The sequence below is a fragment of the Alosa pseudoharengus genome, unplaced genomic scaffold, assembly GCF_046254945.1.
Source record: "Alosa pseudoharengus isolate Yale_2024_CS ecotype anadromous, Long Island Sound unplaced genomic scaffold, YU_APseudo_1.1 YU_APseudo_1.1_scf_12, whole genome shotgun sequence".
In the NCBI taxonomy this organism is placed as follows: domain Eukaryota; kingdom Metazoa; phylum Chordata; class Actinopteri; order Clupeiformes; family Clupeidae; genus Alosa; species Alosa pseudoharengus.
Genome location: NW_027468587.1, coordinates 9,141,697 through 9,163,972, shown reverse-complemented (window position 1 = coordinate 9,163,972; position 22,276 = coordinate 9,141,697). Strand labels below are relative to the sequence as shown.

General features: G+C 46.4%; 1 protein-coding gene across 1 annotated transcript in view; it reads left to right on the top strand.

Annotated features, from left to right (window-relative positions):
* Window positions 1–13,150, top strand: part of csmd3a (CUB and Sushi multiple domains 3a) — a 228,235-nt gene extending 215,085 nt beyond the window's left edge. Inside the window, exons 61-70 of the mRNA XM_076280031.1 lie at window positions 1,890–2,063; window positions 3,314–3,387; window positions 6,802–6,913; window positions 8,819–8,998; window positions 9,735–9,800; window positions 10,349–10,507; window positions 11,070–11,182; window positions 11,609–11,696; window positions 12,611–12,746; window positions 12,991–13,150. Coding sequence (XP_076136146.1) covers window positions 1,890–2,063; window positions 3,314–3,387; window positions 6,802–6,913; window positions 8,819–8,998; window positions 9,735–9,800; window positions 10,349–10,507; window positions 11,070–11,182; window positions 11,609–11,696; window positions 12,611–12,746; window positions 12,991–13,150 — 1,262 coding nt within the window. The remainder of the gene's footprint in view (window positions 1–1,889; window positions 2,064–3,313; window positions 3,388–6,801; window positions 6,914–8,818; window positions 8,999–9,734; window positions 9,801–10,348; window positions 10,508–11,069; window positions 11,183–11,608; window positions 11,697–12,610; window positions 12,747–12,990) is intronic.
* Window positions 13,151–22,276: the final 9,126 nt, after the last annotated feature.

Here is a 22,276-nt window from a genome sequence, read left to right as displayed (position 1 = left end):
TATACAAAAGCTCCCACCCACACGGGTCACATAGATGTAACATGCACACACACACACACACACACACGTACACATTTGGAGACATATACCTCCCTCTCGCCATCTGTCTCTCTCACCTCTCACTCGTGATCTGTAAATCACAGCGCGCTCTCTGTGGGGATGGACAGCATCAGGGCTGTGCGTGTGGGTTTTTTATCTCTGTGTTGGGAGGTAATTATTTTGATTTACATTCAGGTGAGTCACTCAGCAGGGACCTGGGGGGGGGGTCCGCTTGAATCATCGCTTTTGACATCTAAATACGCCATCGCCCACGGTAGTCTGCAGGTTGGGCGTCGGCGGCTGTCAGCTGGCAGAGTCCACTCAGGCACTCGGTGGCGCCCAGAATTTATTCATGGGCCTGTCCACTCTCGGTATTTTCTCACGCTGTTGGTGGTGGTGTGTGTGGGGAGGGGGCATCTGGAAGGTATGTGATTTATCTTTTCACCACCTCCTCCTCCTCTTAGGCCACCTGCAGATGCGCACACACACACACACACACACACACACACACACACACACACACACACACACACACACACACACACACCCCTTGCCTTATTCAGTGTAAAAATTCTCCCCCATCTATCAATATCTGTCCCACACCTCAAGGACTTCCTTAATTGACAGTTCCTTGCTTAATTGACAGTGACTTCCCAAAGCAACTCATAAACATTTTACGCATCTATTAACTTTGCTCCCTACTCCATCTTAGCATCATTGTGTGTGTATGTGTGTAGTTGTAGGTCGGCATGTGTGTAGGAGTGTGTGTGTGTGTGTGTGTGTGTGTGTGTGTGTGTGTGTGTGTGTGTGAGTGTGTGTGTGTCTGTGTGTGTGTCTGTGTGTGTGAATTGTGTGTATTAGCAGTTATTGTGGCAAATGTATGGCGCCTACCTTAGCTTTGTCTTTTATGTTAAATGTATGAGAGTTCTCCTCAGTTTGCTTTTTGTGAAACGAATGGAGTCAGCCTCCACGTCTCCATGAATCACCTGTCTGCCGGTTGGGCTCCGACCAAACGCTCCTGCCGAGGGTGTCGCCGTAATGATGTTGAGGATGCTGACAGCCCCTCGACGAACCAGCGGCAAGGAGACCTTTGTGCTGTCAGTCGCGCCGTCACCAGTGATGTCACGATCAACGCAAGCCACAGCGATGGCGGCGAGGAGAGGCGTTCTGCTTTTTTTTACCTGCCTGCTTGTTTTTGTTTCGCTTTGTTTCCCAGTGTTTTTTTTAAAATGGCCGCCTCTGATGTTGCTGTCTCCGCAGCACGGGCGAGGCTCGCCTCGCGGTTGTTTGCGTAAAAGATCAGCCGACAAGCTGTCTGGTATCAATATGCAGGCCACAGAATCCCATCTTTTAGCGCGGAGATTGCCCAAGGCCAGGCAAACGCGTCCCTGGAGAACTGTGATTAATAAGTGCATTTGCGTGTGTGTGTGTGTGTGTGTGTGTGTGTGTGTGTGTGTTCATGTAGTGTATCTATGAGAGAGGAAGTATTTATTTGTGTGTGTGTGTGTGTGTGTGTGTGTGTGTGTGTGTGTGTGTGTGTGTGAGAGAGAGAGCGTGTGTGAGTGAGTGGGAGTATGTGGGCGTGCATGCGTGCATGTGTGTGTATGTCTCTATCTGTGTGTGTGTATGTGTGCGTGTGTGGTGCCTGAGAGATTGTGCATATTTGTCAATGTGAGTGTGTGTGTGTGTGTCGCCTGTTTGTGTGTGTGTGTGTGTGTGTGTGTGTGTGTGTGTGTGTGTGTGTGTGCGTGTGTGTGTGTGTGTGTGTTTGTGTGTGTGTGTGTATGTGTGTGTGTGTGTGTATGTGTGTATGTGCTCACTCACTCACTCACTGCATGATGTCCCTGCAGCCAAGTTCTGCGGAGATCCGGGGCTGCCGGCGCGAGCCCACAGGGAGGGCCAGAGCTTCATCTACAAGGCCCACGTGGTGTTCAGCTGCAGCGCCCCCTACGTGCTGGTGGGATCCTCTGCACGCGTGTGCCAGGCCGACGCCTCCTGGAGTGGCCTCCAGCCCCGCTGCATCGGTGGGTTTCACACTGGACATCAGTGGTGTAGTCTATAATGTGATGTAGTCTTGTTAGCTGTAGTGGGTATACTGTGATGTAGTAGTTAGCTGTAGTGGGTATACTGTGATGTAGTCTAGTTAGCTGTAGTGGGTATACTGTGATGTAGTCTAGTTAGCTGTGGTGGGTATACAGTGCTGTAGTCTAGTTAGCTGTAGTGGGTATAATGTGATGTAGTCTTGTTAGCTGTAGTGGGTATACTGTGATGTAGTCTAGTTAGCTGTAGTGGGTATACTGTGATGTAGTCTAGTAAGCTGTGGTGGGTATATTGTGATGTAGTAGTTAGCTGTGGTGGGTATACTGTGTTCAGCCCCAAATGTACATATCCTTGCCTATTTAAGTGGGTATACTGAGATGGTGATGCTATCACGTAGCATCACGTATACGTATCACGTAGACTACACCACTGCTTTGTACCCCTCATTATCACTCATCTGATGCAACACATCAGCCTGGAAGTTGACTTTTTTATTAATATGTTATTGCACATCATTTTGCAGTTTTTCTAAAGTTGTACACCACAAACACAATTGTACTTGCATTCAGAGGTGAAAAATTCCAGCATCACAGAGTTACAGTCTGACCATGTGTGGGTTCTGCTTGTGCACTTTTAAGTGTTAAAACACAGGTCATTACATTCATTAGCAGGTCTATCTGGCTGACGAGTTGTGATAATTATAATCAGCAGGTTCAGTGAATGGTTGGAACATCTACTGTATTGTGAGGGGACTTTTAGGTCCTGTTTATATTTGTGTTTACAATGCATCTTCGGTGATCCGATCACAAGTGGTCAGCCAACACACATCGCTGTTTACACATGTATCCAAGGTGTACAGCTAGAGACCACTCTATTGCCAGCGTAATATTCATTAGAGCTCCCATTGTCTGGGTCGCGTCACAACGTATTAGCGTTTACACTACAAAAGACACGGTCTAATGCGTCTCACATCACATGGTCTAATACGTCCCGGCAAGTGGTTTGAGTAATCAGATCACTATGTCTTGGTGTCTTGGTGATTGTTTATACTTGTGTTCAAAGATGACAACTTGTGATCGGATCACCCGAGATGCATTTTAAAAACGAACGTAAACAGGGTCTTTGCTAGTCGATGTCTTTGCTAGTTTGTGTGAACCCAGATTATCTCAGTGCTGTGTCAACGGACAAGAATGAATGACAAACTGTTCGGTCTGCTGTCCTCATCTTTCCACAGAGCCAACCAGGAACACGTGTGAGAATCTCGGTGTGCCGGAGTTTGGCTCTCTGAATAACAGCCTGGGCTTCAAGGTACCGCAGTGCATTGCAAATTTTTGGAGGAGTGTGTGTGTGTGTGTGTGTGTGTGTGTGTTAGAGACAGAGGATGAGTGATGGATCACAGATGAATCAGCTCTATGTATTATTCAAGGATTGCTAACATGTATTATTTATGTCAGCTAAGTGTGTTGCTGTACTACCTGTTTTGTGTGTTTGTAAACCTGCTTGCATCCTTGCATCTGTATGTGTATGCCTCTGTGTTTCTAGTCTGGCAGGATGTGTGTGTGTGTGTGTGTGTGTGTTTGTTTGTGTGTGTTTGTGTGTTTATGTGTATGTGTGTGTGTGGTTGTGTGTTTATGAGTGTGTGTGTGTGTGTGTGTGTGTGTGTGTGTGTGTGTGTGTTCGTGTGTGTTCGTGTGCGTGCATACATGGACACTCTCAGAATGTGTGAGCATGTTTGTCCATCTGTATGTGTTTAATGTGTAGGCCATAATGAGACAGTCAACTCACAATCCGGTTCGATACTCAATTCGGGGGTCATGGTTCTATACACTCACAATACAGCCTATTCAACAAACCAAGGGGCACTGGGCACTTGTACCGTGCCAGAGTACAGTTCTCTCCCATTCTTGGTCTGCACTCACTCAGCATACTATCAAACTGTACCCAGGCACGATTGAGCTGTTGTGCTCTAGAATCTTTGCCTAGGCGTGATCATGAGCCCAACCGTACCATGCCCGAGTCCTCCTCCTCAAGCGGACCCGGGCACAGATAAGTGTTCCGTGCCCGGGTTTCGGTACACGGAGCGATCACACTGGTCAAACGAACCGGACTTTGGGGGTCAAACGTACTCGGGTACGGTACAGATGGCATAGTGTGAGTATGCCCTAAGACTGAACTCAAACTACGATCTAAAAACGTATCTATTTCTTCCTTGTGCAAAATGCAAATATAAAATATCAAACTCCCTGCTCTGTGTTCTCCACCCTTAAGCGCTGTTTTATTGGCAGTGGGAGGCTGTACAAATTATTACTGGCAGGGTTGCCTTTAATTATGGTACTTGTGTTTTTGTTCAAATAATTCTATTATATCCCTGTTGTGATATAATTCAAATAGGTATTTTTGTATTATTTCTCAGAATACATCAGTATTTATTCACCCAAAACATGTTTGGTTTTTTTGTAACCCATTTTGCTGATCTTTACTAGGGCTGCCAATAACTGTGAAGGACACTGTATGTTTGTGTAAACACACACGCCTTACAGCTTCAGCCTTCCGGCTTAATGCCTCGGCCAACACATCTTTTCATGGAAGTCCAGTTAACCTCTGTATGGTGTATATGGTGTTCATAGAACACAGCCTATGGGTGTGTGTATGTGCGCACACACACACACACACACAAACACACACGTCCAGCTTTTATTTGCCGGCCTCCGCTGCCCTTTCCTTGGAGGCCCGATTGACTTCTTGTCAGGCTCGTTCGGTGAAATAGTTCCGGAGACGTCTCTGGCAGCTCGTGGAATGTGCCAGAAGAAGCAGGCTGTCAGTCCGTATTGTCTGCCCGGCGTATCGACTCGCCTCTCTCGTCTTTGCCACATCACCGCGATGGCTTTCTCTCCTGTATTAACAGACGCGCTGATATTTCACAACCACGCAACCCGTCGACATGAAACGAAGCGAGTGTGCGAGTGAGTCTGACTGTAAGGCACACTTCGCCAGGCTGATGCAACTCGAGCAATCTCACCGCAGAGCAAGTGGTGGAGGAGAGAAAACAAGACGAGGAGCTCGCGATGGCTTAACTTTGAAGACGGCACATTTTTTCTGACTAGCGTGGCACTTCTAAATGCACTGGCTGTGTTGAATGATGTGATTGATTTGAATAGTAATATGTTTTTTTTTTTTTTGGAGCTGGGAAAGCTTGTTTTTTTCCCCCTTCCAGACAGCTACGTCTCTGTAGCAGACTTGCCTGGTTGTGACTGCATACCAGCAAGGCGAGCCTCTTCAACTCTCTCCCTCCCCAACACACACACACACACACACACACACACACACACACACACACACACACACACACACACCTCACACAAGCACAAAGCCATACATTCTCAAACACAGCATATACTAAAGGAGCCTATCCATCAATTTCATTGGATTTGTTGTGGATGCCTTTGTATGTTCCAGGTAATTGGTTGTAATGTTCCGGAGTCTCGCATGCTTTTTCATCTCAGCGGGACTGGCGGCTGTAGACAGACCCGCTTCTCCCAGTTCTCAGCAAGAGCCGACAGCAGAGATCTAACAATGTTTAGGTTTCTCAGCAGCTCAACACATAGACGATGATATAAAAAAAAAACACATTTTATTTCATTTCATTTTATATTTTGTTTTATTTTTTTCACAAACAGATGGATAGATGGAGGTTCTTGGCTCTTCAAATTCAATCAAGTGAATGAAATAAATTGGTGTAGCGATGAAAAAATGCATTTGTGTATGTTTTAGATTAATGTATTTTATTTTATATACAAATTTGCCATCTGTTTTCTGAGCATGCTTGAGTATCAGGTGAGTGAGCTTGAAAAGGTGAAGCTCTCTGTTTGAGGCGAAGCTGCGCTCCTTAAAACTGAATGAAATCGGCAGCCTCTCTCTTCTCTCTCGCCTCTCATCCGCTCCTGCATTTGGCTTCAAACACTGAACTCTTACACCAGAGACTTTCATTTCCTCTCAGCTGCACCACAGCGCCATGCCAGACATGTCAGAGTGCCTGTGCACATGGTGTGTGTGTGTGTGTGTGTGTGTGTGTGTGTGTGTGTGTGTGTGTGTGTGTGTGTGTGTGTGTGTGTGTGTGTGTGTGTGTGTGTGTGTGTGTGTGTGTGTGTGTGTGTGTGTGTGTCTGCAGATGTCTGTGCCTGGTTCACTCACAGAGTGTGTGTGCGTGTGTGTGTAGGGGTAGAGAAGGAGGAAAGGTGTGTCTTACTCAATCTGCAGCTTGGTGTGTAGTGATCTAATATGTGTGAGTGAGTGTTTTTGTGTGTCATTGTGTGTGTGATTGTGTGTGTATGTGTGTGTGTGTGTGTGTGTGTGTATGTGTGTGTGTTTTCCCTCTGTCATCTGCAGAATGTGCGTGTATGATGTGCTTATGTATGAGTCTGTGTATTTGTGTATGTGTTAGAGTGTGTGTGTGTGTGTGTGTGTGTGTGTGTGTGTGTGTGTGTGTGGGTGTCAACACACACACACACACACACACACACACACACACACATAGCCCGTCTCTGAGGACACACACACACACACACACACACACACACACACACACACACACATAGCCCGTCTCTGAGGACACACACACACACACATTGCCTGTCTCTGAGGACCCTGCTCAGTGGTGATACCGTCCGACCCCCCTCTCTCTCCTCTCCCCCCCCCCCCTTCCCCCCTGTGTGTCATCGGCAGGTTGGCAGCACGGTGAAGTTCCACTGCCAGCCAGGGCACCTGCTCCTGGGCTCCACCACGCGCACCTGCCAGCCCGACCTCACCTGGAGTGGAGGCCAGCCCCAGTGCCTCCGTACGTCTGGCCGCCATTGCATACCCGCAGCACCCCAACACACACACACACACACACACACACACACACACACACACACACACACACGCCCATGCACACACACAAACAAACACACACAAAAAACACATACACACACTCCAACACACTCACACACTTCAGCACACGCATGACGCATCACACACACACCACACACACACATACGCATACATAGACCCCGTTTCCACCCTCTCGAAACCCCTGCAGGAGAAAGCACGTGCTCTGAAATATAAATGAGTGGAGCACATGGGGATGGGGGCTGCCATCAGTTATACCTGAGCAGTCTGAACACACACACACACACTGTGCTCTCACACACACACACATTGTGCTCACACACACACACACACACTGTGCTCACACACACACACACACACACACTGTGCTCTCACACACACACACACTGTGCTCACACACACACACACACACTGTGCTCACACACACACACACACACACACACACTGTGCTCACACACACACACACACACACACACACACTGTGCTCACACACACACACACACACACACACACACACACACACACACACACACACACAGAAACCCACAAATACACAAATACACACACATACTGTACACACACACAGGTGTAAATACACATACAAACACAATCACTCATTCACACATACACACCCACTCACGGTCACAGACCCTGCAGGAGACTTGCCAGGGAACATTAACAACAACGAGCTGTTTGTCCCCAGCGGACCTCAGTTTCTTTTCTTTGTTTATTTCTCCCACTTCTTTGTGTCTATCAGTCCTTTGTTTCTCTGCTCAGTGAGACTCCTGCGGCGCCTCTGTGGGTGCATGTGTGTGTGTGTGTGTGTTTCTTGGTGTTTTATGCCCCCAACGTTGTCTTCAAGGCAGCGCTGCCTGGAAGGCACTAGGGTTAGGCATGGGTTAGGGTTAGGGTTGGGATTAGGTTTAGGATTAGGTGCCTTTAAGTCAGTGGTGGCAGCGCTACCTGGAAGACGACGTTGGGGGCATAAAACACCATCGAGCGTTTGGGTTGAGCCCGTATGCAGCCCTATGCAGTTATCACCTCCCCAGACTCCTCGTTTGGGTTGAGCCCGTATGCAGCCCTATGCAGTCATCACCTCCCCAGACTCCTCGTTTGGGTTGAGCCCGTATGCAGCCCTATGCAGTCATCACCTCCCCAGACTCCTCGTTTGGGTTGAGCCCATATGCAGCCCTATGCAGTTATCACCTCCCCAGACTCCTCGTTTGGGTTGAGCCCGTATGCAGCCCTATGCAGTTATCACCTCCCCAGACTCCTCGTTTGGGTTGAGCCCGTATGCAGCCCTATGCAGTCATCACCTCCCCAGACTCCTCGTTTGGGTTGAGCCCGTATGCAGCCCTATGCAGTCATCACCTCCCCAGACTCCTCGTTTGGGTTGAGCCCGTATGCAGCCCTATGCAGTCATCACCTCCCCAGACTCCTCGTTTGGGTTGAGCCCGTATGCAGCCCTATGCAGTCATCACCTCCCCAGGGCTGCCGCTGGAGCGGGCCGTTGGGGCTCACCTGGACAGGGCAGACGCCAGAGAGTGAGGTGTCGGTCTGGCGGGCAGGCAAGCCAAAAACTTGTTGTGGCTTTTTTATTTATCTCTCCTCTCCTCTACCCACTCCGTCCCTCCCTCCTTCCATCTCTCTCTCTCTGTCTCTCCCTCTCTCTCTGTCTCTCTCTCCATCGTTTTTGTCTCTCTCTCTCTCCATCTCTCTCCCTTTCCATCTCTCTCTCTCTCTCCATCTCTCTCTCTGTCTCTGTCTCCCTCTCTCTCTCCCTCTCACTGTCCATCCATCTCTCTCTCTCTCTCCATCCCTCTCTCTCTCTCCATCTCTCTCATCTCCACAGCTCACTCCTGCAAGCAACCAAAGAGTCCAGCCCACGCCAGCGTGGTTGGCATGGACCTGCCGTCCTTCGGGTACACGCTCATCTACTCGTGCCAGCCCGGCTTCTTCCTGGCCGGGGGCTCGGAGCACCGCGTGTGCCGCTCCGATGGCACGTGGACGGGCAAAGTTCCGGTCTGCCGAGGTGAGGGACCGGCCACATCCCGTCTCCATCTCACACACAGCAGGAGTAGCAGGAGCAGCACCCTATGGCAGGACTTATGGCTTTACCTATAGACACGTTTACACTAGACTCATTATGGCTTTACCTATAGACACGTTTACACTAGACTCATTATGGCTTTACCTATAGACACGTTTACATTAGCCTCATTATGGCTTTCTATAGACACGTTTACATTAGACTCATTATGGCTTTACCTATAGACACGTTTACATTAGACTCATTATGGCTTTACCTATAGACACGTTTACACTAGACTCATTATGGCTTTACCTATAGACACGTTTACACTAGACTCATTATGGCTTTCTATAGACACGTTTACATTAGACTCATTATGGCTTTACCTATAGACACGTTTACATTAGACTCATTATGGCTTTACCTATAGACACGTTTACATTAGACTCGACTTTTTTTCCTCCCCTCCCCTCCCCCACCCCACCCAACCCCAGCCCTCCCCTGCATCCTCATGCAATACATTACCCAGACATCAAATGAGCGGTGGAGATTTAGGACTGTGGGCTCCCGTGTGGCTCCTCAGTTGCTACTGAGGACTGTATTCATAGTCATAGCAGCTTTCGTTACATAAATCAGAGAGTCGGCCTGTTGTGGGGTTGGGGGGTGGGTGGGGGGGGGGTTGATGTGGAGAATGTAGCCAACTGTACCTGTAACGTGCATATTTATCTGCTCCTAGCGGGCTTGAAAACCTCCGAGAAAGCCGTGGTGGCCGACCAAGGCACGCCGAGTCCCAAGATTAACGGTAAGATCTTAAAATGCCTCGTTTTCAGAGCTGCGGGCAGAAGCACTGAGCTAAACAGAATTATGTTGTCTTGAAGCATTGTGTCGTCTGCTACCATCATCTCCATTTTTTACAAAAAAAAAGGAGTTTTGAAATGATGGGACCCTGTCATGTTTGCGTGGGAGTTTGTCATTAGGCCCGGTGCGGCACACCGGGAATTCACAGATAAAGCGCTAATTGCACATGGCGCTTGCTGCTCATATTTGGGCCATCAATCATTTGGCAGCCTCGCTGCCGCACTATTTCATTAATGAGCAGCAGACTCCGGTCCTGTTGAATGTCGGCGCGTGTAGCTGGCCGCGATCTGCCTTCTCCGCGTGCAGAAATGACACGCAGGTGGCTCCCACCGAGAGTGACAGGAAGGTGTTAATTGCTGGACGTCGTAAGGGCTTCTCAAGCGCTGTGGTCTAATATCTTTCCTTATCCCACCCCCCTTCTCTCTCTCTCTCTCTCTCTCTGTCTGTCTCTCTCTGTCTCTCTCTCACACTTCTCTAACCGTCTCTGCGTAGTTCCCGATGACGTGTTTGCGCTGGCGTATGTCTGGAGAGGCTCGTTCGAGCACCGCGGCGTCAAGCAGCCCATGACTCTGACCATCACGAGCCTGAACGTGACCACCGGCCGAGTCAATGTGACGCTGAGCGACGGCGACGTGGAGCTGCTGCTCTCAGGTCAGCCTCACGGGGCGAGCTGTGTGTGTGTGTGTGTGTGTGTGTGTGTGTGTGTGTGTGTGTGTTCGTCTCTCTCCTACACTGAACTAATGGAGCCAGTAACACACACCAGGGCTGACAGGCAGGCAAGTGCTCCTGCCATGCCACCACTGTGATAACAAGCACTGCTCCAGCAGAGTTAACCTGCAGAGGGTTTATGTGCTGAGAGACATTATACTGTAGTGCATATGATCCTCATGATCAACTTTTATAGTGTTATAATGACTGAATATTATGCAGATGAGCAATCATACCCTGAGAGGGAAAGCTTGCCTTTTGCTTGGCAGGTTCCGAAAGCAACCTTATTAGTGTGAAACAAACTGCCTCAAATCCTAGTGGTCAAGTTACAGTAATGTTGTCCACTTCACACACATGTACATAGTGGACATTTCAGTGCATTTACACATTGAAGTTCATCCACATGGGCATCGATAGTATTTTAGTGCAATTCTATTCTGTTGAAAGACACCTGGACAGCGCTGATAAGAGTTCCAGGTTCTGAATGCATGGCTGTGTTCTACAGGTGTGTACAAGAGCCGTGAGGCGCGACTGACCCTGCAGCTGCACCACAGCCAGACGCTGGCCCACAGCACCTACAGCAAGACCACCGAGGACACCTGGGCCATGGACGGCTTTGTGAGTAACGACACAATTAGCCACCTCAAAACTCCGACTAGTAAATCGCCTGCCAGGAGAGAGGGAAAAGGGACAATAGACTAGAGAATATTCCAGATTTATTATGCTTGCAAATGAATGTGTTGGTGTGTGGGTTTTTTTCTGCAATAGGTGATTTGTTTTCAATAGATGTGAATACAGTCATCTTGTCATCTTGCCGATGTTAGAGCTCTCAAGTGAACTTTAAAGAGGTATAAGTGACAACATTGGGGGGCCATGCCAGTTACAGGGGAGACCGGTTAACTTTCTATGCACTAGGAATGTGTGCACTCAGAAGCAGGACTGTGCCAGTGAATTTGAATGGCATTTGACAGTGGCACATTCTGAGAGAGAAGTGGTGGCCCTCATCACCTGTGTCCCTCCTAACTGCCTCTGCCAATCCTCTAGGTTTCCGCCGAGCCCGACCGCGGCACGTACGTCTACCAAGGCTTCATACAGGGGAGAGACTACGGGCCGTTTGGACTGCAAAGACAAGGTAAATATAGCGGCTCTTGTCAAGTCTATCAGTTGCTGTTTGGCTTTATTCTCCCCGGAGCTTTTCGAGGGCCACTGCTAATGGTAGTTTACATGCTGAGTGATTCATCCCTCAATTAAAGCTAATTGAATATAGTGCAACCGCTGAAGAGTTTTGTAATGTAATTAGGCTTTTTAATTGAACAAAAGTAATTTGATTTGTGGCAACCACTACAGGAGGGTTGTATAAATTCACGTTTCGAGGCAACACCTCTGTTTTGTATGATTACGGTGATTCACAACAGGCTCTCAGAAGCATAGCACTCTGCCATGGCAGTGCCCTGAACTGATTGAATTATTATAGCTCTGAGCTCAACAAACATTGTAAGAGACATCAGGCAACTCTTGCTTACTTCCAGTTTAGCCACCATAGGAGTCTCACCCCTGTTTCCATGCACTGCACACAAGCCAACTAATTGGCTGGTGGAGTTGCCTGTTTTCTTTAGTGATAGACCCTGGCTACTAGCATGAAAAGCTGCCAAACTTTTCTGAAGCAGAGTGAGAACCATCAGCTGGTCATCCGTGCTGTTTGTGTCACAAATTGATGCGTATTGCTTGTTGGTCAGTGTGAAAATATATTCCCTTTGCAGTCATTGTTACCTCTGCATATGCTAACGGATTCGTCATAGAGCACTTGGTTGAATGGTAGCCTAGCGTGACGTTGTATGTTTATGCCATACCCACCCATGTAACAGTCACTGTTACCTCTGTATGCTAACCGATTTCTTTATGGGGCACTTGTTAAATAGTAGCTTAGCGTGAAATTGGTTGCTGCCTGTCATTGTTACCTCTGAATGCTAACTGATGCTAGCCCAGTGTGACATGATGAGTGTGTGGATCTGTATACTAAAACTGTAATAGATGCTTACCTGGCAGGTTTGAACCTTACGGAGACAACGAGGACACCTGAGGCTCCCCACGGAACAAACAGCAGCTCTGTGGCCATCGCAATCCTTGTGCCTTTCTTCGCCCTGATTTTTGCAGGCTTTGGATTTTACCTTTACAAACAGCGGTACGTGTCAAGCTGTCACGTAGTTTACACGTGAACTTGTGTCAAGTTTAAATATTAAAGTCAGTGCATTCAGTAAAGAGGATTTAGTTGTCCATGGGGCATATGTCTCCTGTGTCATATCTACTAAATAAAAACCCTGCTACAACCTGCATGTGAGCTAATTATGGACTGAAAAATACAACTTTTTTCACAGGTGTGGTGACCATGATGCATAAATAACTGTGTTTTCCTGTGTCCTTTACAGGAAGACCGATAAAACAGAGTATTCCGGCTGCTCGGTGCACGAGAACAACAATGGCCAGGCCACGTTCGAGAACCCTATGTACAACACCAACTCCAAATCTATTGAAGGCAAAGTCGTGCGCTTTGACCCCAACCTCAACACTGTCTGCACAATGGTTTGATAAAGGGGCCCTCCTTGGATGGAACATACGTCTTTTAAAGGGATGTTCTTTTTTTTGTAAATGGGTGACAACCTTATTTTTGAAAGATTACTTGCCTGCAGAAAACCACAAGCACACTTGAGTGAACCTCATGATCCGGCGAATTGGATCTATTGAGAGAGAGAGAGAGAGAGAGAAAGTGTGCATTCTCTTCACCATGTGAGTGAAGCATTCTAAATATATTCCACACTCTGAGAGTGTATTTGTCTATTTTGTAGTTTCAAGCTCATTTTTCCTCCTTGGTCTCCTGGGATTTTTTTTTCTAAATCGGTGTGTCGTTCAGTGGAATACTTTTTTTTTTACATCTGCTCATTTTTGATGTGAAGTTCCATGACGAACCTTGAAAGACCTCAAGTCCTTGTGTGTGTGTGTTTGTGTGTGTGTTGTGTGTGTGTGTGTATGTGTGTGTATTGATTGCGGGTCCACCTTGACCTGCTGCTTCTGGTACAAAACAAAGCATCCCTGTTTTTCAAGATCAGGATCAACAGCCCACGCCTAAGCCACCACATCTCAGAACCAAACCAGGAGATCCAACAGGACATTTATGGAAAGAGGACCCTTTGTGTCATTGACCTCTAGGTCTTCCCTGCACAGCATTTGTTTCTCTTTTGGTCTCTCACTCTGTCGTTTTCTCTCTATCCCTCTCTTTTTCTCTCCCTATCCAACCCTCTGCCTTGCTCTCGCTCTCTCGCTCTCTCTCTCTTTCTCTTTGTTCTCTGTCACAGATATGAGGACTTTGTTTTTTTTCCCGCTGTAGATGAAAGCGTCCTTTCAAGCTCATTTTAAATGAACTGCTGCCCTGCGACTGACTGAGACTGTGGTCAAGGCAAGCGCCACCCGCCACTGTCACCGCCGATGCCGACGCTGCTCCATTCTTCGCCCGTCTGTCCTCAATGGTGCGGCTCGCGGTTTTGCGTGAGTCATATGCTTAATGGTGTGGTCCGTTTATGCATGCGCGCACACACACACACACACACACACACACACACACACACACACACACACACACACACACACACACAACATTACACCAAACATCACACCAAACGCTCTCCATACACCCAAAGAAGAATGACATTTATGCCATAGCCTCCGTTGCATTGCACACTCTGTCCTTGCGTGACACGTGAGAGAGAGAACTTAGTCCAACAGTCTGCCTACTGTGTGTTCCTGAATGCCAAGTTGCTATATTGAATCCTTTCTAGAGGTCTGCTACTGCATGCAACTAGGTTTCACCTCATTCAAAGTCCATGGGGCAAAGATGAATATAACATTACATTTGAGCCAATATCAGTTCATCAAATCGAATCCCGTTCATCTATTTAGTGAGTTTAAAACTAGCTGTGCGCACTTTCATGCAAACTCAGTTTGACTGGCCGGGTATAATGTACGCTCACATATACCGTAATGTGATTACTGCGTAAACAAGCATGGTTGGAATTTAAACAGTTTCCTTGCACAGGGGTAAATGTAGACTGACTTTAAAAAACACACACATTTTTGAGGCAAAACCTCAGGCATATAGAAGAGCTTTTTATCCATCATTTTCAGTCCTACAGCATCATCACCAAGTATGAATATCTATTTGGTGTCAGAAAGTCAATTTGAATTCTGTCTCCAGTGCTTTGTCCAGATAAGCAAATTAACATTTGAGTAGTATGCAACAGAGTTATAGTATTCAGCCATGGATGGTGACATTCGTTGAACTGATTCGTCAGTGTTGTTTCAAGGACTTTTCATATTTGTATTTTGTATTTTGGTGTTCTGTAGACCACATGCTTTCATGACAGTGAAACAAAGGAAGTCACTTTCAAGTCAAAGCCCTGTAATATTGTCAATCATAATAGTGCCTTGTAAAAGATGGAATTTTGTTTGTATGCACTGTTTTGACTTTTGTCTGTGTCTGCTTCAGTAAAGTTAAGAATAGGTTCCCATATAGGTTCCCATATTTATAGCTCAGCTCAGTTGATCATTGATTTTTTGCACTCGCCAGCCAAAAATAATCAAATATAGCATCGCTGCTATGATGACGTGCCACTTTACTGTCATGTCATGTCATGTCACGGCATTTGCATTTTGTATATTTAGAAACAGTTGTCGTGGTTACTGTTGTTTGGCTGGTTGTTTTTTATATACAAAGGCTTTTGCTTTGAAAAACAATGCTCAGTGCTGTGAATATTCTACATATTTTGTCATTATATCTTTCCTATTAATGCCAACCCCAAGTCAGACACACTGTCAAAAAAGAAATATTACAAACGAGTTGAGAAAACAAATGTTCTTGTTTGTCTGGGCTCACCCACTATATGTAAATATATTCATAAAAATGTACAGGTATTTAAAAACTTTTTCAAAAAGAGATATATTTTTGTGAGAGATATACATTTGTAAAATATAAGAAACTGTAAAGTGTCATTTGTAAATGTCCATTTTCAAATTAAAAAGCTGTTGCTTTTATATATTTACATTGCTTTATTGGATTCTTCAATTAAGAATCACACATGTGATTTCAGGTTTTGTGTGTGTGTGTGTGTGTGTGTGTGTGTGTGTATGAGATGAAATGGATGGAATGGGGTCCCTGAACCTTTTCCAGAACTGTTCCTGGAGAGGGCTAATATATAATATGATCAGGGTTCCGGGAAGGACCCCTGAACCCCCTTGCATCTTTCATTGGGCCCCAAAATGCCTATAGCGCCACCCCGGCAGGATTCTAACTAGGACCTGTTGCATCCATGCCATTTTAGAGGGAGAAGCAATAGTCCATGGATCTGCTCAACTCTGGCGTTATCTGACATGGTGATGTTGGGTGTTAGGCCAGAGTTGATATAAGGTACATGTTAAGGAATTATCACATCATGGAGCATGAGAGCACAGCAGGCCACTGGAGTGTCAACTTCAAAGCCCTTCAACTTACTTCATATTCCAAGATCAACTCATGTCACATGTACTTACCTGAGAAAGGCGAGCATGTAAATTGTGGGAAATTGCTTTTAAAGAAAAGCCTCTACACAGGTAGGAAGTCACAGAATTGCAAGGGGTGCAAGAAAGCGCATGACGCACATGTGAACGTTTCGGAAGTTACGCAAGACACAGTTTTCGCCGTCCCCAGTGAAATGGCAAAGGTCTCCGAAGGGTCGATTTCCTGTGTTGTTTGTACCAGCTCCTTCCGACAACTTATCGCCGGGCCATTGTATTCTGGCTTTGCATTTGGCCCTTCAAAAAAGTTCATATAAAATGTGATTCGAGATAAATGAACACAGCAATAAATGTCTGTGCCATTGTGTCTTGTGTCCAACGTCAGGAAATTACTTGATAAATGAAATCACCTCAGTGTGAACGTGTGAACAAGATTAAAATCCCCTTCCGACTCTTTCCATGAAACCAGACCAACCAAAACGACCATAACCAGTGTCAGATTATTTATTGTGTCTTCGATATGTGATTCCTCCATAATTGAAATGGCACAAGTAATGTTTTATTTAGCTCTTATTTTACGACGGACTAGTTCTTCACACAGCAGTTAATGCAGGCGCCATGGAAACGAAAGAGCGCCATGTAAGAAAAACTATAATTTCCCGGGTACATTATTGCATGACAAAAGAGAGCACGGAGCAACTGCCGTGTAATTATCTTCCAGTGTAATTACTCAAACGAGGCTTCAATTGGGGAGGTAGTATTGTTTTTAGGTATATTATTATGGTTCATTTTGATTAAGTGTCTAATTAAATCCTGGTGTAATAAAATAAAAAGCCAGTTCTGTCACTGATTTATTCATTGCGCGGAGACATTTGTTGAAAGGGGCGTCATATTTTTGGCCATGGTCATTTAAGGTTTCTTAGTCAAAGACAGCTTGTCTCTGGTGTTAAGGTTCTAAGATCTTTCTGTGTGTTTGCCTGTCTGTCTCATTCTGTATCTGTCCTCAACTATTTGCCTCTCTGTCCTTTAGTAGCAATGAGTGCCTTGACACAACACACCTTCCACTTAAAATGGATGCGTTACAGAAGGCTTTAATTATCAAGGTAATGGTGCTTAGAATGCATGAATCTGAATGTCATTTGCATAAATTGTCCTTGATTCAGCAAACATGCACAACTGAGATAGAGGGGGGAGAGTTTGTGTGTGTGTGTGAGAGAGAGAGAGAGAGAGAGAGAAAGAGAGAAATTGCTCTCAAACTTCGGACTGTACTCGCAGCACATGAATATTAACATTCTGACTAGGGGAAGAAGTTGGTTGGTGCCTTGAATCTAGATGTGACATTTAGCTCTGACGTGAAATCTACAACATAATATACATGCTAGCACTTCACTAAAGATCACCTGAACTTGACATTTTGACAAAGCCCACCCTGTGGATTATTGTAGGCCTAGTTATCACTCATAAAACAGCTTACTGCAGCAAAAAAGTGGGTAAGTGAAGCTTTAAGGTCTTAAGTAGCACGGTCCTAAAGGTGGCAAGTCTAGCTGGGTTGAAGCTATGCCCAACTTCAGTGCCGAGTCCGTCAGAGCTCCACTGCTCCCCTGTCACTCAAGGGCTGTCATGTAAAAAATATATATTGCATCATTAAATCCCCTGATATATTCAACACTGCTGAATGGCTTGTTCTGAACGCTGTGAGATAGTGCCAATAAACACAAAGAGACACAAATTAAACTATTGATCATGAGTTCATTTGAGCTCCCTATTAAATGTGAATGATGAGCAAGTCGATGGAGAGTGTAGTCTAGCTGGTGTGTAGCTCCAGTGCGCTGATGCATTGCAGTCATACTCGCCCAGAACCTGCTTGAAATTCCTGCAGTGGCCGTCGCGCAGCTGTCTGTCACAGGGGATGAGTTTTCCATCTGCTCCCGGAATATATGTGATAAAAAAGGGGGGCCAGCATAAAAATTGGCTGCCTTTGATGACAGTGTGACACATGAAATGGCTTCTTTTGAATGACTCCCTGGATGTTGTAACACCAAAGCCCTGATCTACACTCACGCTCTCCCAATCACAGGCGGAGCCGCGCCGGGGCTCCCGAGACACCGCTGGGGCCGGCAAAACACCTTCAGGTGCTGTGTTTTTGTTCGTTTGGAATGGAGCGGCAGGCGCGCTGGAGAATGGTGGGAGCGAAATTAAATCAAAGCCTGTCAAGTGTTAATATGCATGAAGGTGCGCACGGGTTGGGTCTTTGAAAGAATACTTAGTGGGTGTCGCAATAGCCTCCCCACTTCCCTTTCCATCCCTGAAAGAAGGACGCAGAGCAGTCAGGCTAGCCTATCTGCGGCCCATTCGGCATTGTGTTTGGGCTCTCCATGGCAATTAAAAGATATTCCCTCAGACAGCATCTCGCCGGCTGTCCTAGTTGTGCTGGAGTGTATTTCTGAAGAAGAAAAAAAGATCCAAGGGCCTTAGCAACAGCCATTTTCAGAAAAACCACACGACACCATTGCCCTCCAGTGTTTGTTTGTGTCGTCGGACCGTCGCGAAAGTTATTACTTTGGTGTGGAGGAGGATTCGCGGAGCAGGCGCCTCGTAAGGTCACGGGGAGTAATGAGCAGCGTGCCTTCTCATCAGCCCCCCTTAGTCCCGAAGGCTCTCCGCGGCAGAGAGGAGAAATGTGTGTTGTCAGCCGTCAGCGACTGCCGCGCTGCCGGTAGACGCAGGCGGGCGGATAAGAACGCGCGCCTATGTTTGTCTCATTTAAACCCACTATAAAACATGTTTTGCCTATCGAAGTCGCACAGCCCCCGCCCCGTGGTTCCACCTTTTGTGTGAAGAGAACAATACAAACGGTCAATAATATATCATACTCTGCATCGCTTTGGCATGACTCCAGATGGGTGAGCCGCTCAAGAGAGGTCTGCTGCTCCTCTGCATGTCTGCCACTGCTGCTGCGGCACCGGTCTGACAAGAGATCGGCTATGTCGCAATGCCATCTGCAGGCCGGCCGTGGAATCCAGGTCATCGCAAACACGGTGACCATCTGCAGAGAGTGGCAACCCTGCCAGAGCTAGCATAGGCCTATAAAACCATTGTTTTACACCGGAACAGATTTATTTCTGGAGCTGCGACATAAGGACATCCATAATACTGCATATCAGCTCAAACAGATCCTCTAAAAATGTAAGTCGACCATGTGGTCTGCGCTGCCAAGTTCACACGTGTCTGTATAGCTGTAGCCTGGATGTGTGAAGAGTTAAAAGCACACACATTTAGGATGATGGATGTGCCACGTTTGATGGATGCATTTAATGTGTTCTTCTGAAAGTTCAATTTACTGGAAACAAATGGCCATCGCCCTGGAAGCAAAATAATGGTGTCTGTCTGGATGACTTCAGGTGGAAGAGGAGCACAGTGTGTCTGTTGTTTTCGCGCTCTTTTTTCCCACGGGTTGGCAAAATGATTGAAATTGTTGCTCCACATAGCATCCACCCACCCCCTGCCCCTGGCCTGTTGTCAGTACTGATGTACTCTGTCCTCCAACATAAACAAATGTGTGTTTCAGTCCACAGGCACCCTGAGACCGAGACCCTAGAGCAGTGGTCTCCAACACGGTGTCCGCGGGCACCAGGTAGCCCGCGGGACGGCTATGAGGCGCCCCCAGCGCACCTTCTAAAAATAGCCTTCAGGTCGCCTGCAGATCACGCTCTAAAAAACACGCTCCATTGTGAAGTTTTCAATAGATATTTAAGTCTAGACCAGAACCATTTTAAGAATGTATGTAGCCATACATTTGTAACATTAAATTGATATTGGTGATACCTTACAAATTGTAGCTGCGTTAAATTTTAGCCTTTGGCTCCAAATCCGTTTCCCATTCAATCTTTAAACAACAACGGAAGCGGAGCGCATACACGCTGTTCGCACGCATAGACAGTAAAGGGGGAAAAAACTTGCTTGTCTGGTGTAGCCAATGGAAGCATATCTTTGCAAAAGTTCTGTGGCCATTCCATGTTCGTCAAATACGGTTCTTGCATGATTGTTCAAGGACTGAAAAACAATTGCTTTAGCTCACAGGCCTTTTCTCCTCCGTAGGCAACTGCCGTATAATAGCGCTGGAAATGTTATAGCATGCATGACTGAGCAGGACTGTGCATTACCCTTTTTTGTCAGATCATGGATCATTTCAGGTGTGCAATAACTTTAAAAGGAGTTTACATATGTTAGGGTGGTGTGGGCGATTACTATTGAAATGTTAAAACCGAATTGTCCACTGAAATCAGAACTTAAACAACACCTGAATTCATAATGGTGGGTGGGTATAAATTGGGTACAAATTGTAACCCAAATTATTAATTGCACAAAAAGATAGTTTTTTTTTTTGACAAAAGATTAGATTCCCCATGCAAACTTTGAAATGAACAAACTGAACAAAAATGTTGGTAGTGTTGCATAGGTTATTGATATGAAATTTGAAAATACAGTTGCTTAATATATAAAGACGTATAGGCCTGCACAATATTGATCATTTAAATGTAAAAATCACATAGGCCTATTATTTAGGAGGACTACCCTCGCAAAAAAGGGGTGAGGGTATGTTTGTTTTAAATGAGTAGCCCTCCATATGATTTCGGGTCTTCAGGTAGCCCTTATTCCCAAAAAGGTTGGAGACCCCTGCCCTAGAGCAAGCCCCGGGCGCCTGGGACGAGCCGGCAGAAACTGGGATCAAAGGAGCCGCGCATCTGCCCGCTGGCTGGCCGCTGGAACAAGGGTGTATCGACAGAGGGAATTGACGGAGCAGGAGAAAAAGTTCAGGGAGGAAATTGGGAAGGGTGCATTTTCAAAATGAAAGTGTGCGTGGTACAGAAAGCTCTGCTGGGGTTAATTAGTAATTTATAGTCAATTGCCTCAAAACTTTTTTGTCTGTCCAATATAATGCAATTAGGCAAGTGATGGGCAAAGCAATGCTATTTTCCTTTCATAAACTGATGGTAGCATTGTTTGTCCCCATTGACCTATTATGCAATACACAGTATAGTATAGGCCTGTATCAAAGCTGGTGTAGGCCTATACTAAGCAATCACACAGAGTAAGAATTGTACTGGCACAAGACTAAGGGACCGTTGTCTAGTGAGATGGCAGTTTAATCCTGATGGCAAACATCGGCCGGTGCAACATTATTGTAACCCCCTCACTTCCAATCATGCCAAGGCATCCAACATTTACAGTGGATGGAAAAATGGGAGCTGTGAGGAGAAAGAGCTCTTTCAGGTGGACCTCTGGACCTCCGTGGAGAGAAACAAAGTTCCTTACAGTAAGCCAACGGTTCCCTCACTCCTCTTCCCCTCTGGCCCACGGCCAGGAGGAAACACGGGGGGAGGAGAGATGGAGTGGGTGGGTGAGTAGAGCGATGGGTGTGTGTGTGTGTGTTGTGTGTGTGCGTGCGCATGTGTGTCTCTGTGTGTGTACGTGACGTGTGTGTGTGTGCATGCGCGTGTGTGTGTGCGCGCGCGCATGTGTGTGTGTGTGTGCACTGAATGGTGGGTTTGTTTGAGCACTCTTTGGATTGGGGAAATTCAGGTCGCCGTGTAAACCTGGCCAGGATTTGCAGTAGGTGTTGGTTCTGCATAACTGGCGTTGGGGGCCTAATGGGAGCGATAGATAAATAGCACACATATATGCAGGGTATTACAATACCAGCCCCTTGTGTAAGGCATAATGAAATGCTCGCTAGTCCTAGCTTGCTTGTCAGGAACCAATTACACCCTGCTGTTAGACCCATTTGCTGCTTGTCTTGTGGCTATACTGCACTGTTGCACTGGAGAGTTTTTTTTTTTCAATGGTTAATTTCTTTATAGCAAATACAGGCTGTGCAAAACTCCTACAAGAGCTGATATGCACAGCCCAAGGTCCTGAGAGTACATAAAGTAAATAATAATTGTATGCAGCTGTCTGTCACAGCCTCTACCGTCATAGTGAGTCATACTATTTAGACTGAGACTCAGTTGACTTTTTTTATTCCTTTACTTCAGCTGTCACAACTCTCCACGAAAAAATGTGGTATGGCTTGTACAGTCAAATCGAAAAGATTGCCCACATGAGTGTATATTCTCTGTAAACATAATTGATGTGATGTTAGTATATCTCTTACCACTGCTATGGCTCCTC